The sequence below is a fragment of the Periplaneta americana genome, chromosome 3, assembly GCF_040183065.1.
Source record: "Periplaneta americana isolate PAMFEO1 chromosome 3, P.americana_PAMFEO1_priV1, whole genome shotgun sequence".
Lineage (NCBI taxonomy): Eukaryota > Metazoa > Arthropoda > Insecta > Blattodea > Blattidae > Periplaneta > Periplaneta americana.
In genome coordinates this window covers 124,196,155-124,211,162 of record NC_091119.1, presented here as the reverse complement: position 1 = coordinate 124,211,162, position 15,008 = coordinate 124,196,155, and the positions used below count along the sequence as shown (strand labels likewise).

Genomic DNA, 15,008 nt, shown 5'->3' with positions numbered 1-15,008 from the left:
CCCCCGGGTACCCTGGCCCAGTAAAAGGGGGAATCCTGCAGTGTGTGCGTGTGTTCAGAAGAGTTGTGGGTCTAGGCACAATAAGCCTGAGGCTGCAGTACCGAAATTAGAGCAAAAAAGGGCATATGATAAGAGAAGTAATCAATAATTCGTTCTGCAAAGAAATTCTTCAATGTTACATTTGTTCCGATCAAATTCCTGCATATTTAAAGGGCAAAAATAAAATTCTTTGAATCATTTATTATCATAATACACTGCTCTTCTAAACTGAATGAGCATATTGCGAATTAAATCAATAGCTTTCCCAAAACACGCTTTGAAATTTTTCACATAAAACATTTTTTTCTCGAAAAGGAAGAAAAAATGAGCGAAATTATATTAAATTTTTTGTTTGAAATATCTCAAAGAATAACCCCTTGATATTATTTACGGTTCATTCTGTATAAGACAATAGTGATTGAACGCAAAGAGATGACTATAGTTACGTCACAAATACAAGTAGGTACAAATTACAGCCAATGTGTTGGTTGTAGTTTCCCAATTGCATGAACTTCAGTACCAGTGAACCCGTTCGCATATATCTGCGAATTTTTAATTGGTTATTTTACGACACTTTATCAACTGCTATGGTTATCTAGCGCCTGAATAAGATGAAGGTGATAATACTAGCGAATGAGTCCAGGATATGGTTACCATCCGTCTGGCAAAAGGAGGACATGTCCTCTTTTTTAATAATTTTATCCTGTCCGGCAGGCATTTAAAAAAAATTGAAATGTCCGGGATTTTGCATTTCAACTAGAATTAATATGAATATTGAATAATGTGCGATGTTATGCATCGAATATCTAAACAAAATGGTGAAAACCTATGAAAGAATTTAACTGCTTTCAATGGTAGAAAGCTGGAGCACATAAAAAACATAAAATATGATGACCTATTGATATGCATTGAATTCTTACACTCTAAAAACGTCACTATTCATGATTCTAAGCTATTTTATCAATTTTATTCTGCAATGTACAAAGATATGCCAATCAAGTTAATTTGGACAAAGATTTTAGTTTACATAAACAATGGTGCAAATTCTTCAATTCCAATAGTTCTGCGAGCATTGAAACTTTCTCAGAACTTTTTAAAATATGCCAATTTTATTTATTTATCCCAAGTCACAATGGAAATGCTGAGAGTATTTTCCCTAATATCTGCTCAATGGACAAAAGAACGAAATCGCAAGCTAACGGAGACAGTCAGAGGTATCATCATAGTGAAATATAATTTCAAGGACATGTCCTGTGAACAGTTCCATAGTTATTTGCTACAAGATAGAAGTTTGTCTCTTCAGGCTCTTCTGCACAAAGTGGGCTCCACCGATAAGTAAGGTACAGATGTAATACTGATCCAGCAACTAGTGAGAGAACTAACTAAGGTGAGCCATTGTTTTTATCTTTACTTAATTTTGTTCATACCAATTTTTAAAATGTCCTCCTTTTTTCAGCAATGTCCTCTTATTTTAGATTCCATGTCCTCCTATAGAATTTCTTTTCATGGTAACCCTAGTCCAGGATCCAGCGCCGAAAGTTACCCAGCATTTGCTCTTAATGGGTTGAGGGAAAAGCCCGAAAAAAAAAAACCTCAACCAGGATTTGAACCCGGGCCCGCTCGTTTCACAGTCAAGCATGCTAACCGTTACTCCATAGCAGTGGATCTGAGAATGTTCAATGCTCCATATTCCATATTTCCAAAATAAAAATATATGATGAGTTGTCTATTTGTCTTGACATTCTGAAGACAAGGACAACTTCTCCGTCATTTTTTACCATAATACCAAAGTTGTGATGATTTGCAACCTAAAATGGATTACGGAAGGCTATAGAAATGTATTTAAAACCCTGTAAAATCATACAAGTCATGAACTATTGCGACACAATACCATACGTTATTTGTACTTCCTGTTTGTGCCTGCTTGTTTCATGTGCTGAGCAATGAACGACTGTTTTCATGTTTTTCATTTATCGGGGAATTACAAATAACAATTTTTGCCGGAATACTTAACACATTTTTTTCATCTTTTGTGACTTATTGTAATCTAGAAATCATAAATAAGAGTGGAACATACATTTAAAAGAGTAAACAGCACAAAACAGGATAAACATGTTACGTTCGATGCAAAATACGGGACGAATGTATTTTGCTTTTACTTGGTTGTTTAATGACGCTGTATCAACTACTTAGCGTCGATGGGATTGGTGATAGCGAAATGGTATTTGACGAGATGAGGCCGAGGATTCACCATATATTACCTGACATTCGTCTTACGATTGGTAAAACCTCGAAAAAAAAACCAACCATGTTCCGGTGCAACTCCGGGCCGGCAGGCAGGCGCCTGAGCTACGCCGGTGGCTGCGAATGTCGTATTCTTTAACCTATGGTGCAATGTTAGCTGTTTTAACTACAAAGAATTGCCAAAGTTCCAATTTATTCTTACAATTTTAACAAGTAGCCTATAGACCAATGAAAAATATTAATATACAAGGCTATTCATAAATCCGTGAAACATTTAAAAAAATCATAACTACTAAACTACACAACAGATAATAAATTATTTTACACTAAAATAAAGAGAACCTCTCCAAGTTTTATTTCATACCTCACAGATCCTCAATGCGTCCACCTTTGCTGATATGGCAGACATTCATGCGATAACCCATCTCACCCCATACACGCTCCAGCATGCCACGGCAGCCGTAGTCCGGTGGTAAAACTCCTGGGGTGCTATTCATAGACATTTCGTAGCACGCGCTACGAGCGTACTAAACTAGCCCCGGCTATCCACTGGTTACTTGTACAGAATTCAAATCATATCCTATCGCTAACACTGGTTTATGAATACGAAAAACTCTGATAATCCACCGGAAGCCCGCGCTAAAAATGTCTATGAATACGGCCCCTGGAGATCAGCAGGGAGCGGAGATACATAGACAATATCATTCACAAACTCCCACAAGAAAACGTCATACGGAGTTAAATCCGGTGATCGTGGTGGCCACTTCATTAACGCGTCATCTTCTCGTCCTGTGCGTCCGATTCATATCTGTGGTAAATTTCACGATTCATTGTTTCTTCGCTAGGATCCGGACGTCCTTGCCAAGGAGCGGAGCACAGATACTCTTCATCACGGGATTTCAAATATCAGTTCTTGATACTGTTGAAAACAGGTGGTGCCTTTTGAAATTGCGCTCGAAATCGTCGCTGCACGGTCATAACGGACGATGTCCTTGCATATTTCAACACACAAAACGATTGCTCACGTTTTGTAAACGCCATTTTGCCACTAATGATAACTACTGCCACTTAGCGATAAATCATGGCAAATAAGAGCGGACTTTTCTTATTAAAAAAATTTGGAGAGTTTCTCTTTTTATCGGCATATCAATTACCATTATTTGTTGCGTACTTTACTTGTTATTAAAGTTTAAAATGTTTCACGAACTTATGAATAACCCTGTATTGTGCTCATAGCCATAACCTGGTAGCGTAAACTGAGAGGCATTACGAATGTATTTAAAAAAATAGTTATATGTAAATGATGATGTTGGCACACAGGATAATATTGCGAAAACTTAGATATAGTTTCAGAATAATATTGCTGATATGCCAATAATTTGCACGGGGCAGGCATATAATGTCTGGAATAGGTAGTGATGGTGTGAAGAGCCCATTTAGTTGCATTTTCCCGTGCGCGAAAAACACCTTATATTTTCAATATAATACTAGGTTTCCATTCAGAGTTGCCAAATAGTTTTCTATAGATCCTGCTAGATGTTTCAAATCCCTCGATTTCCGTCCAAAATTGTCTAGATTTCTTTATACTGTAATTATTGGCGGCGATTGAAAATTAATATAGTTCGTAAGTACTTTGTTTTCAAGTGCTTGTTATCTTAAACTCTAGCCAAGAACACTTGGTCGCTCTCAAGAAATATGCAGAAATCATATGACGGTTACTTGCGTAAAGTACCGTAAAAAAACACGCACGCACGCACTCACACACACACACAAAATTTGCGCAAATTAACTCTATTGCGGAAATGCGGAGAGAGGCCTATGATCAGAAATAAATGCCATACGCGAAAGAAATTCATACACGAATCTACAAATGATCTATAGACTTCTTTTCCACGGTCATATAATGTCGTATGACGCAGTTGTTTTCGTAACAAACGTAATACATATGTATCAGGCCCAATTTGCACAAATCCGGTTCGTTTTCAGATTGTGGCAGAAAACAAGTGTAATTTGCACAGGCAAGTTTATACAAATTGGTATGTGTGTGTGTAAACGGTACTTCAGTCAGACATACACCTACAACTATAACATTAGAAACCACAAGCTACGTTTACAAAGTTGTACAAAAAAACTCACTTGTTACAACAAAATGATTACAACTATAATATCTTAATTAATATATATGAATCATCAGGGTGCGAATTAACGGGGGGGGATGGGGAGGGATTCCCTCCCCTGTTGGAAAGTTATCCCCCTCTCATAAATTCATATTAACATCCCTGCCAGAGATAACTTCTATCCCCCTCACAAAATACAATTGTTTTAATACGAGTATACTTAATAAAATATAAAGTAAGCAAAGAAAATAACATTGATGTGTTATCATCACTGGCAAGCTGACAACAATCAATAACTTAGAAATTACACATCTTATCTTAAGTCTGCTCATTATGATCAAGATAATAATAATTATTATTATTATTAGTATCATTATTATCATCATCATTATTATTATTATTATTATTATTATTATGTATGGTATTCTGTATCTAGTATTTTAGTACGATTCTTGGCATCTCTCAGTGCAGTCCCTACCCGGAGATCTGATTGAGGGACTATTTTACCTCCGAAGAATTTTACACCGAGGGATTCCATGTATTAAAGCTTTAGATAGTGAGAAATATAGTGGGAATGCGTTAGTGTTAACGCAGCTTCTGTGGATACCTCTTTGTTACTTGTTAGCTTAAACATCAAGTTTAAGCTACCTCACCACGACAAGGTCTGTTTTATAATGCTTATATACGATCAAAATTGACCTATGGATGTGAAATATGGGGAGGAGCATCAGCAACTCATCTACAAGAAATTTCTGTTCTTCAAAACTCAGCCTTAAAATTATGCCTAGGAGTACCAAAAACCACATCAACTGTTGCCCTAGAAATTGAATGTAATATTCAACCAATCAGACACTATGTATTACAAAAGGATCTAAAAATACATTTAAAATTGCAAGCCTCAGCCAGATCTCAGATGTTCTTCAAACTGTCAGATGCTATCCTATGTAATTTCTATAAAATAAAAAAAGAATAAATACCAATCTATATCACAGACACACTCATTGCTAAAAATCCAGTTGTGAACGAAATTTCTCTATGGAAATGGGTGATTCCAAAACACAGCAAACAAATTCTAGGAAATCATTCCAAAAATGATCCTCCATACATTCTTCAGTTAGATGCCATGGAACTGCTCTGCAGCACATATAAGGATCACCTTCCAATTTATACAGATGGATCTCTAAATCCTAATAATGGGACATCAGGAGCAGGGTATTATATTCCAAAATATCAAGAAAGTTACTTCATACCATGTTCATCCTCCTCCAGTCTTGACACTGAATTGCTAGCTATTGATGCAGCTCTTCAGTGTGTTACTCAAGTTTCTGAAAAATCTATTTCCATACTTACCGACTCCAAGGGGGCTATATTTAATATAATTAAATATGTACCAAGCCTTTATGCACATAGAATTATTCCAATTCAGAAACAACTACGTAAACTAAAAAAAAAAACTCCAAAAGGAAATAATATTTCAATGGATACTTAATCATTGTGGTACATCTGGAAACGAGAAAGTCGATAACATTGCAAAACTGGCAACATATTTGCAACCAAGACCTCTTCAAGTGATATCTCTATCCAGTGCCTTTGCTTCAGTAAAATCTCATTTTACAAACCTATGGATCAACAATTGGCTCTCTTCTGACAAAGGAAAAATTTTACAGTCCATTCAAAAGAAACCAAATGACCTGGAAATGTACAAAAACTTGCCCAGACATGTCAAACATTTTTAACAAGAGCCAGAACAGGTCACATTGTCACACAATTGTACCTACACCGATCATTATTATTTAGATTAACTACATTATTATTACTATGTTCACAAAATTGCTAAGTTAACTAATATTTTGTCCTCGAGTAGAAGATCTTGAAAAGCAGAAACATATATAAAAAGTCTGTACATTTTGAGAAAAATTAATTTTTAAAATAGTGTTTTATTCATCTGCAAATTTACAGATATGAGGTATCACTTCTTAGCCATCGATATAGTATATCTGAAACGGAATAATGAAACTTTATGCACTGGCGAGGCAATTAATGATAGATATGAAGTTATTAATCCATCAACTTAATATATGTAGACAGAAGAGAATTATAATTATTTAAAAAAATAACTCAATTGTAGCTAACAAAGATCTGAAGAGACTAATACAACTATGCAGTATGTTGACAGATCAACAACACTACAAATGTCTTCTGAACGGCTAGGATATTACCAGTTGCCAATCCATTCACCAAAGACCTCACTGGTCAATTTTGTACTGAAGACATTAACGGTAATATCAGTAACTTATTAGATCATCTAGAAATTTCTTTCAAGAAAAGAAATATGGAACAAATGCTTTATAAAAGGAACAAATTGCTTTATTTTTCTTTTGCTATTACAGTGTATGCTGTACGGTTAGAGACCCGTATCACAAGACGTTATGCAATGGCATCAGCTTTTATAGGTTTAGAATATTACATGCAGTAAATAAATATCACTCTATGTGGTATGTACAGTATGGTACAGTTCTTTCATTGAAAGCAGTCAATGACAAGCCACTTCTCTGTCACTTGTTCCACCTGCTTCGTCAGAATTGGATTACGTATCCGAATCTTCACTTCCAATTTTCCTCCAACTGGCTTCCGACCGTCCATGAGCTGTAATGAAAAACACTATTACTGGACATGATGTAACCTTTACACCAAAGTCTGAAGATATTTCGGATTTACCGATATAATAATAATAATAATAATAATAATGATAATGATAATAATTAATGATCAATGGTTTTGTGTTATTTAAATTGTTATCCTCATCCATGGGGGTGAAATAACATGTCAGTCAGCCATAACATTGAAGTGACTTATTGTTGGCAAAAATTATGTTGCCAGAGATTTTTTCCAACAAAATGTCTTCCCTAAATCAATCTGCCCACCTATTTGTCTCTGCACGATCAAATACGTTAATTTTTAAGTATAATGTTACAGGACATCAATCCAAATAAGACATTTTTTTCTCGTAAATTTCACCACAAAAAAAAGTTCTGATTTTTGTAATCACATAATGAATAAAATATCTTATTAAAAACATTGACGGAATAATGTTTACAGGTTAATTTTCTTAAGAAAATTCTACATTTTCTTTAACAAATGTTTTATTTTTGTTTGTCTGTTCAGGGCAATATTTCATTTTCAAATTAATATTTTAATGTCTGTATTTTTTTAAAGGGAGCATTTTATTATCGAAGTGTAACAGAAGTTCAAAACACTCACTCATGCCACGGTTCAAACTGAAAATCAGTTCCAAATTCACTCTGTTTTAATGGAGTATGTGAGACAGTTATTGTATGAAGAAAATATTCAATTTAGAAGTCCTTGCATTCATGTAGAGCCTTTACTATCATTACAGAATTCTGTCTAACCTTCCTGTAACCCTAATGATGGAGCTTCTCCAGTTACCTTCCAAGTCAGAACTTACAGTTCGTAAAATCAGGGTGCCAGACCTTGAAGTCAGATCAGAAGTTCTCATATGTTGTCTGAAATGTTTACTCTTTTATATTTGTAAAGTTTTAATTATACAAAAATAAAAAACGTAGTCCTACAATGCTCCACAAACCGATTTCGAAATTCACATGAAGACATGATTTTTGCATTTTTTTAATTGATTACTTAATGGCTCTGTGAACTATAGCATTGATGAAATTGGTAATAGCTGAATGGTATCTACCATATATGTGGCAGCTATATATTGTCGAATCTTAGATGCATATTTTTCTTTTGTTTTCTAAAATTTCTGCTTATAACCCCACATATTCTGTTGTATTTAGTTACAGCACCTTTTCTCTTCTCCTTTCTTGCATCTGCTGTAATTTTGCCAAATACTTAAAACTTCTGAATAGTTCAATCATTTCATCTTTTATTACAATTGTCACTCCTCCGTGTGCGATTTCCCTGGAAAACCATTGCTTTCATCTTCGTATTATATTGGTCAGAATATCAGTTAAAATCTTAGGATCACTATTAAGTTATCCTGTGTCAGAGATTCATACTTTATCATCACCATACAGTACTGTCCCTATTTCCTTATTCCATTTTATTAATATGCCTTTACTTTTTGTTTGTTTCCCAAGTTCGAAAATATAGAGAATTCAATCTATATCTATGTTAAAATTAAGCGAGATAATTCACATCCTTGTCTCAGACCTAAATTCATGTAGTCAAGTAGTAGTCTTATTTTATAGTCATATTATTAGTTTCTTTGCACAGAGTTTATTGCATTTATCAATGCTTTATCTACATTACGCATGAAATTCTAAGATTATAAAGAATTTTTTTCTGTCTACTCTGTCATATCGTTTTCATAATCTATGAATAATTTAAGTTTCTTGATCGTATTCTTTCTTTCCTTTTTTCCATTAGCTGTTTCAAAATATAACTGCATCTACTGGTAATCAACCTTTCTTAAATCCACAAAAAAATCGCACAAAAGTCAAATAAAATCCTACGTTTATTAGAACAACTGAAGAGTCCACTGCAAGAATGATGGATGTCACTTTCTTGTCCAAAATGAACCAAGACTGTCAATGCATAGCTTAAGATATATAGAATGTACATACAGAGTTATATGGCATTAACACTGGTAGTCATTGTCCAGTAATGATCAGAAAATCACAGTTAAGCTTTGAGCGCTAAGCATTTCGAACTTTCAATTGCTTCTCCTGCAAAATGTATTCCAAATGACATCCATCATTCTTGCAGTGGACTCTTCAATTTTTTATGTTGGTGAATAATATCTACTGTCGAAGTCTATAATCCTTTTCTGAACTCCCTGTATAGTTTTTTTCAAGGACGTTTCCAGAGGGGTACACCCCTACAGAGATCTGAGCACCCTTTGAACACTCTCATGCCCCAATATATCAGTTTAAATATATGTTGCGTATAGGTTTGATACATATTTGATTATATTAAATATAGCCCCCTTGGAGTCGGTAACATATGTTGTCGCGAATTACAGGTGGGTCAGTAATTCTGTGACTTAGAATGATCACCTTTCTTGAAAACAGGTACAACTTTTATAATCTTTAAGAGCTTGAGGAAATTCTCAATCAATGAGACACTTGTTTATACAATGTCTTAAAGCGAAATTATGCAGTAAATATCTAGTTTAATCGACGCGTTAGTCATTGGTTTCCAGCAAATAGTTTCTATCTTAATGCTAATAAAATTCAGAGAATATTGTTCACACTAAAAATTATTTTTTTTTTGTTCTGCATCTGCAATGCAATTTCCTCAATTTCTGATCCCATGCAGAAATGGCCGTATTTTTGCTTTTACAATTATAGCAACCCTACCAGTAAATAGCCATAATATTAAACACAGACACAGGTGTGTGCGTGTGCATGCGTAGAGAGAGACAAAACTTTCGAGATTTTTTATGCACCCCATCTCCTATGGCTCCTTTCTCTAATCCTAGCAATGCCACTAGTTTTCTCTAATCAAATTAATTTAACAGTAACACATCAAACTAGCTATATTATCGGTTGTTCTGTATGATTGTGAAACTTGAATTCTCACTTTGAGAGAGGAACAGAGATTAAGGGTGTTTGAGAATAAGGTTCTTAGGAAAATATTTAGGGCTAAGAGGACTGAAGTTACAAGAGAATGGAGAAAGTTACACAATGCAGAACTGCACGCTTTGTATTCTTCATCTGACATAATTAGAAACATTAAATCCAGACGTTTGAGATGGGCAGGGCATGAAGCATGTATGCATATAGAGTGTTAGTTGGGAGGCCAGAGAGAAAAAGATCTTTGGGGAGGCCGAGATGTAGATGGGAGGATAATATTAAAATGGATTTGAGGGAGGTGGGATATGATGGTAGAAACTGGATTAATCTTGCACAGGATAGGGACCGATGGCGGGCTTATGTGAGGATGGCAATGAACCTCCAGGTTCCTTAAAAGCCATTTGTAAGTAAGTAACATAGCAAACTAGCAACACAGAACTTACATCAAAAGAGTTGTGGATGATGCATTTGGTCTCCAGTGGAAGCAGCTTCACAGTTGCTGTGCCAATTAGTGCATCACTCCTGAAGAATCCCCTGCAACAAGACAAACCTTCACATGTCGAACAAGATAAGAGTAACAACCAAGTTCATAGATAACTATGCCATACTTTACCTGGACGTCTTAACTGGAGTGGGCTGACAACACAACAAACTACGCAGACATAACCTGCAAATAGAACTACCCTTTACACAGCCCCAGCCATTAGGTGCAGCAGTGCGACAGATACGAGCAGACAGGCAGTGTGGTGTTATAGGGGAGGGTATACTTCCATGGAAGCACGTAGCCATGTGCAGTGTTAGGTAAGGAAATAAGCCAACAGGAATTACTCAAGCTTTACAGTAGTTCGTGGTTAATGAGAAAAGTATGCTATGGAGCGACGCCATATTCTTAGTCATAACATGATCAACACTGAACAATTTTATATATAAATCCACGTTTAATATGAGTTTAATATAGAAATTCGTTTGTTTTTTAGATCTTTGAACATGTTTTATATTAGGCAATTATCACGATGACAATGACTAGATCAAGATAGCCATGTGACTTCGATTCGTGCTGTAGCCTGTCTTTCAGCCGTTAGCCACGAGAGTGGTCAGTGTGACGTAAGTCTCTTGCTTATCTGAATTGTGTTATGAGGAATGACAATATAACATTTTATTTTATTTTGTATATTCTCTTATAGGCCTATTAATAACATATCTGAACTGCAACTGAACACGAGCGCTGCTCATTCAGTCCCCAAATTTTGTTAATATTACTATATCTTCTTTTTAATATTGACTGTATTATTTTATTTCTATTTCTAATGTTGTAATTATATTCTGTATTCTGTATATTTAAATTTAAATAATAAAAACATATAAAAAATAGTATTCTATCTCTATAGGGACCAGCATTTCAAAGCAGGCCATACATTATTACTATATGCACATAGAGTAGAAAAAAGTGAATAAATTTGTTTGCAATCACAAAACTTAGGCTCAACTCACACGGCCGACAACTTTACGATTATTTTGCAGTTCTATGTGGTAGTGCTGTGGGCGGTCAGGAATTAGTATTGAATTATATGGAAACAGATGATGCTAACTCACACGGACCACAAACTGAAGTCATTGTCGATGTCTGTGGTCGTGAGACGTCGGTATCACGCACAGCACAACTGAAGAATTGTCGCTGTTGGTGGTCAAGTGCAACTCACTCGTGCGACACACCAACCACTTGCCACCGATACAGTATCCTTGGAAACGACAGATGCTTTTACACCTTATCCTTGGAAATGATAGACGCTTTCTTGGCAAATAGCAAGCTTGCGGTGTGGTTGTTTGGTCGATATGGGCTTCGAGCGACCACAAAAAAGAAGCCCGCATGTGATCAGTTCCGCTGACAGCACAACCACACACAAACTGCAAAATAATCGCAAAGTTGTCGGCCATGTGAGTTGAGCCTTTTAAGGTAAATAGGAATCATATTTTTTGGTAATAGCGAGATGCACTAAATTTTCCACAATTACGTTCTTTATTACATTTACCTTTTTAGATACCTAAAGTACTATATTTAAGCAAAACAAACTTGCGAAATTTCGAGCATAGTGTGAAGTATGCCAATACCCACGAAATATACCTTCTCTATCACAGAATATGCCACAAAATGTTATTCAACATTGTGGAAGAACATGCTTATGACTTTCGATTCAGTTAATTTGTCAACAGCTTCATAACGCCAATATTTCTGTATTTTCTCTATGGATATTTTGTACACTCACTTTACTATCTTTATAGCTTTCAAAAGAAAATCAATTTCTATAGTCAACTGTAGCAAAGACTGAAGAACGTTGTATGTTCAATCTTTGCTGCAGCATGTTATACATCAGAGGCTATAATTTGATGTGAAGAAGTTTTGGGGGACTACTACAGAACCACAATGAATATAGTATGAACTGTTTGCAAGAAATGTGGTTCCCTACATCAGTCTAATGTGGACAGTGAGAGAGGCTTTTCTGCATACATGAAAATACGTACGAGTATTTACTGTCGTACAAATCTTCATGCAGACAATGCAGAACCATGCTTTGTTTACATTTTGGCTATGCTGATATGTGATATGTGTCAAACAAAACGTAACAACGTTATATGTTAAACATAACATAATACACATCAAATTGACAACTTATTTCATAAAATTCTCATCAAAATAGTGGCAAGTTTAACACCAAAATCATCTATTTTATTTCAACCAAAAAAAAAAAGTCCCTATTTATAATATGAGAAAAATGCTGTAAAATTAAGTATTTATACTGAACAGTTACATATCAACATTGCACAGAGGTTCGTAATTTCCTATGTCTTTATCCTTATGGCCTCTGCTTCTCTGGCTCTACCTCTTGTCAGTATGTCATATTTTTGACAGAGCACATATGGAAAGCAACACATGTTGCCAAATTTTTCTTCCTTTTTTTACTACAGCAAAAGAACAATAATGTTGGCTTACTTCTTTAGCTTGTTACACATTATATGAATTTTCAAAGAGTTATTATCATAATAAGGATCGAAATGTTTTCCCGACTAATTCATTAACTTGAGATTCAAGTATTAATACACTTCATTTTAATACAACCCTACCTAGAAATTAATATACAATAACATTTCTTTTATACATTTCGCACTTTGTGTTTTTTACACTTATTCCTAAAGTCTCAGCAAAATTTCTATACTTTCCACATTAATTTATTTCGAAGCCACTGGATTAGCTCTGTCAGCTTGCCTGCTGATCCTGAGTTGCGCTCTGGCACCCCAATCATAAGGCGAATGTCAGGTAATTTAAGTGAATCCTCGACCTCATCTCGTCAAATACCATCTTGCCATCACCAATCCCATCAACACTAAATAATCGAGTAGTTGATACAGCATCATTAAATAACAAACTAAAAAAACTGGTACCTAAATATACCAAAACAACGGCACTTTTGGCTAGGCCAAAAAAAAAAAAAAAATGTTAATCCGCCACATTGCGACAGTCTGTGCCGTCAGTTTTGCTACATTAGGAAGTTCGCACGAACTTTCATTTTCAGTGAATATTGAAACCTAAAATTAATGTATTATTTCTGTTGTGTGATTTGTTTTAATAAAGAAAATCCACACAGTTTTTATGTTTATTTAGTTATGTTCGGGCCATCAGTGTTGCCATATTAAGAACTTCGCACTTTAATTTTGAGTGAATATTCAAACCTAAAATTAGTGTATTATTTGTGTTGTGTGATGTGTTTTAATACAGAAAATCCACACAATTTTTATGTTTATTTAGTTATGTTCGGGCCATCAGTGTTGCCATATTAGGAAGTTCGCACGAACTTTAATTTTCAGTGAACATTCGAACCTAAAATTAGTGTATTATTTGTGTTGTGTGATATCTTTTAATTAGGAAAATCCACACAGTTTTTATGTTTATTCAATTATGGGCACATGATAGAGCAATAAGCTTCACATGGCTGCAGTTTCAACAAATGAAATACAAACTTTTTTATTGTATATACCGGTATTTATTCGATTAGCCGGCAAAACCTCGTATCCAGAATTAGTCTGGTCCCTTTGGTGCCGGATAAGAGGGATTCTACTATACTTAAATTTTCGTTTATACGTCTCTTATACTTATACAATTGTCTTTTAAGGGGGTACAAAACATCATTTATACATTCTAAATCAATTTTGCTCGAAATTAGATATGCTGTGAAAATACAGCACATGTTCAGTGTTAAGATGTGCTCCACTTTGAAAATTATAAGCTGCTCATGCTTGTCTCCAAAAATCTTGTTCCTTTAATGATGCTGTTACTGCTTTCGAAACAGTGAAACATTTTGTAACATACTGAATAAATTATGGAACAGTTATCACAATTTGAGGGCATGGTTTATTCCTCAGAAGCAAGCAGTATAAAATAATTTTTTTTTGTAAAATAATCACATGTTATTAACTACTGCTACTCCTGTTGTCGCTAACGACATTCTATATTTTGCGTAAAAATGACCTGGCAACTCAACTGTTCAATTAGTCCAGAGCCACACCTGTTACAGCAGTGAAGCATGTAACCATAAGTGAGACAGATTTATAATGAATGTATAAAACTTCATAAATCACTCTTTCATGTAATGAAATTTGCACTTATGCATCTATAAACCTTTCATGATAAGTTTTGAAATGTGTTTGATCATTTTCGCATGCAGTAAAGACATTCTCTTATTCTAAGTAAGTAATATAGCTATTTGATTTACAAGTACAGTATACTCTCGATTATCCTGGCTAATGACCGGGAAGAGGTACCCGGATAACAAAGAAATGGATAATATGAAAGTTTATTATTTTGCATGTACCACGTAGTATATACTGTTGCTATTTAGTCAGCTGTCCAAAGACAGGTCTGAACCTCACAAGTGATACCAAGAAGGCTCTACTTATGAGGCAACTCGGCCAGGAGATAATGGGGTAGGATGGTCAGTTCATTTCCCCCTTCATTGCATTCATCACCAACTAGCTACATATTACACTAGTCAAACTTCAG

At 35.0% G+C, this 15,008-nt stretch overlaps 1 protein-coding gene across 2 annotated transcripts in view; it reads right to left on the bottom strand.

Annotated features, from left to right (window-relative positions):
- Window positions 1–6,745: 6,745 nt before the first annotated feature.
- Window positions 6,746–15,008, bottom strand: part of l(2)gd1 (lethal (2) giant discs 1) — a 49,547-nt gene continuing 41,284 nt past the window's right edge. Inside the window, exons 13-15 of one of the 2 annotated variants that reach the window (XM_069821541.1) lie at window positions 10,569–10,622; window positions 10,399–10,489; window positions 6,746–7,046 (exon numbers count right to left, since the gene is read on the bottom strand). In XM_069821541.1, the coding sequence (XP_069677642.1) occupies window positions 6,921–7,046; window positions 10,399–10,489; window positions 10,569–10,622 (271 nt within the window). In that variant the 3' untranslated portion in view covers window positions 6,746–6,920. The remainder of the gene's footprint in view (window positions 7,047–10,398; window positions 10,490–10,568; window positions 10,623–15,008) is intronic. The other variant, XM_069821542.1, reaches the window with a different exon arrangement.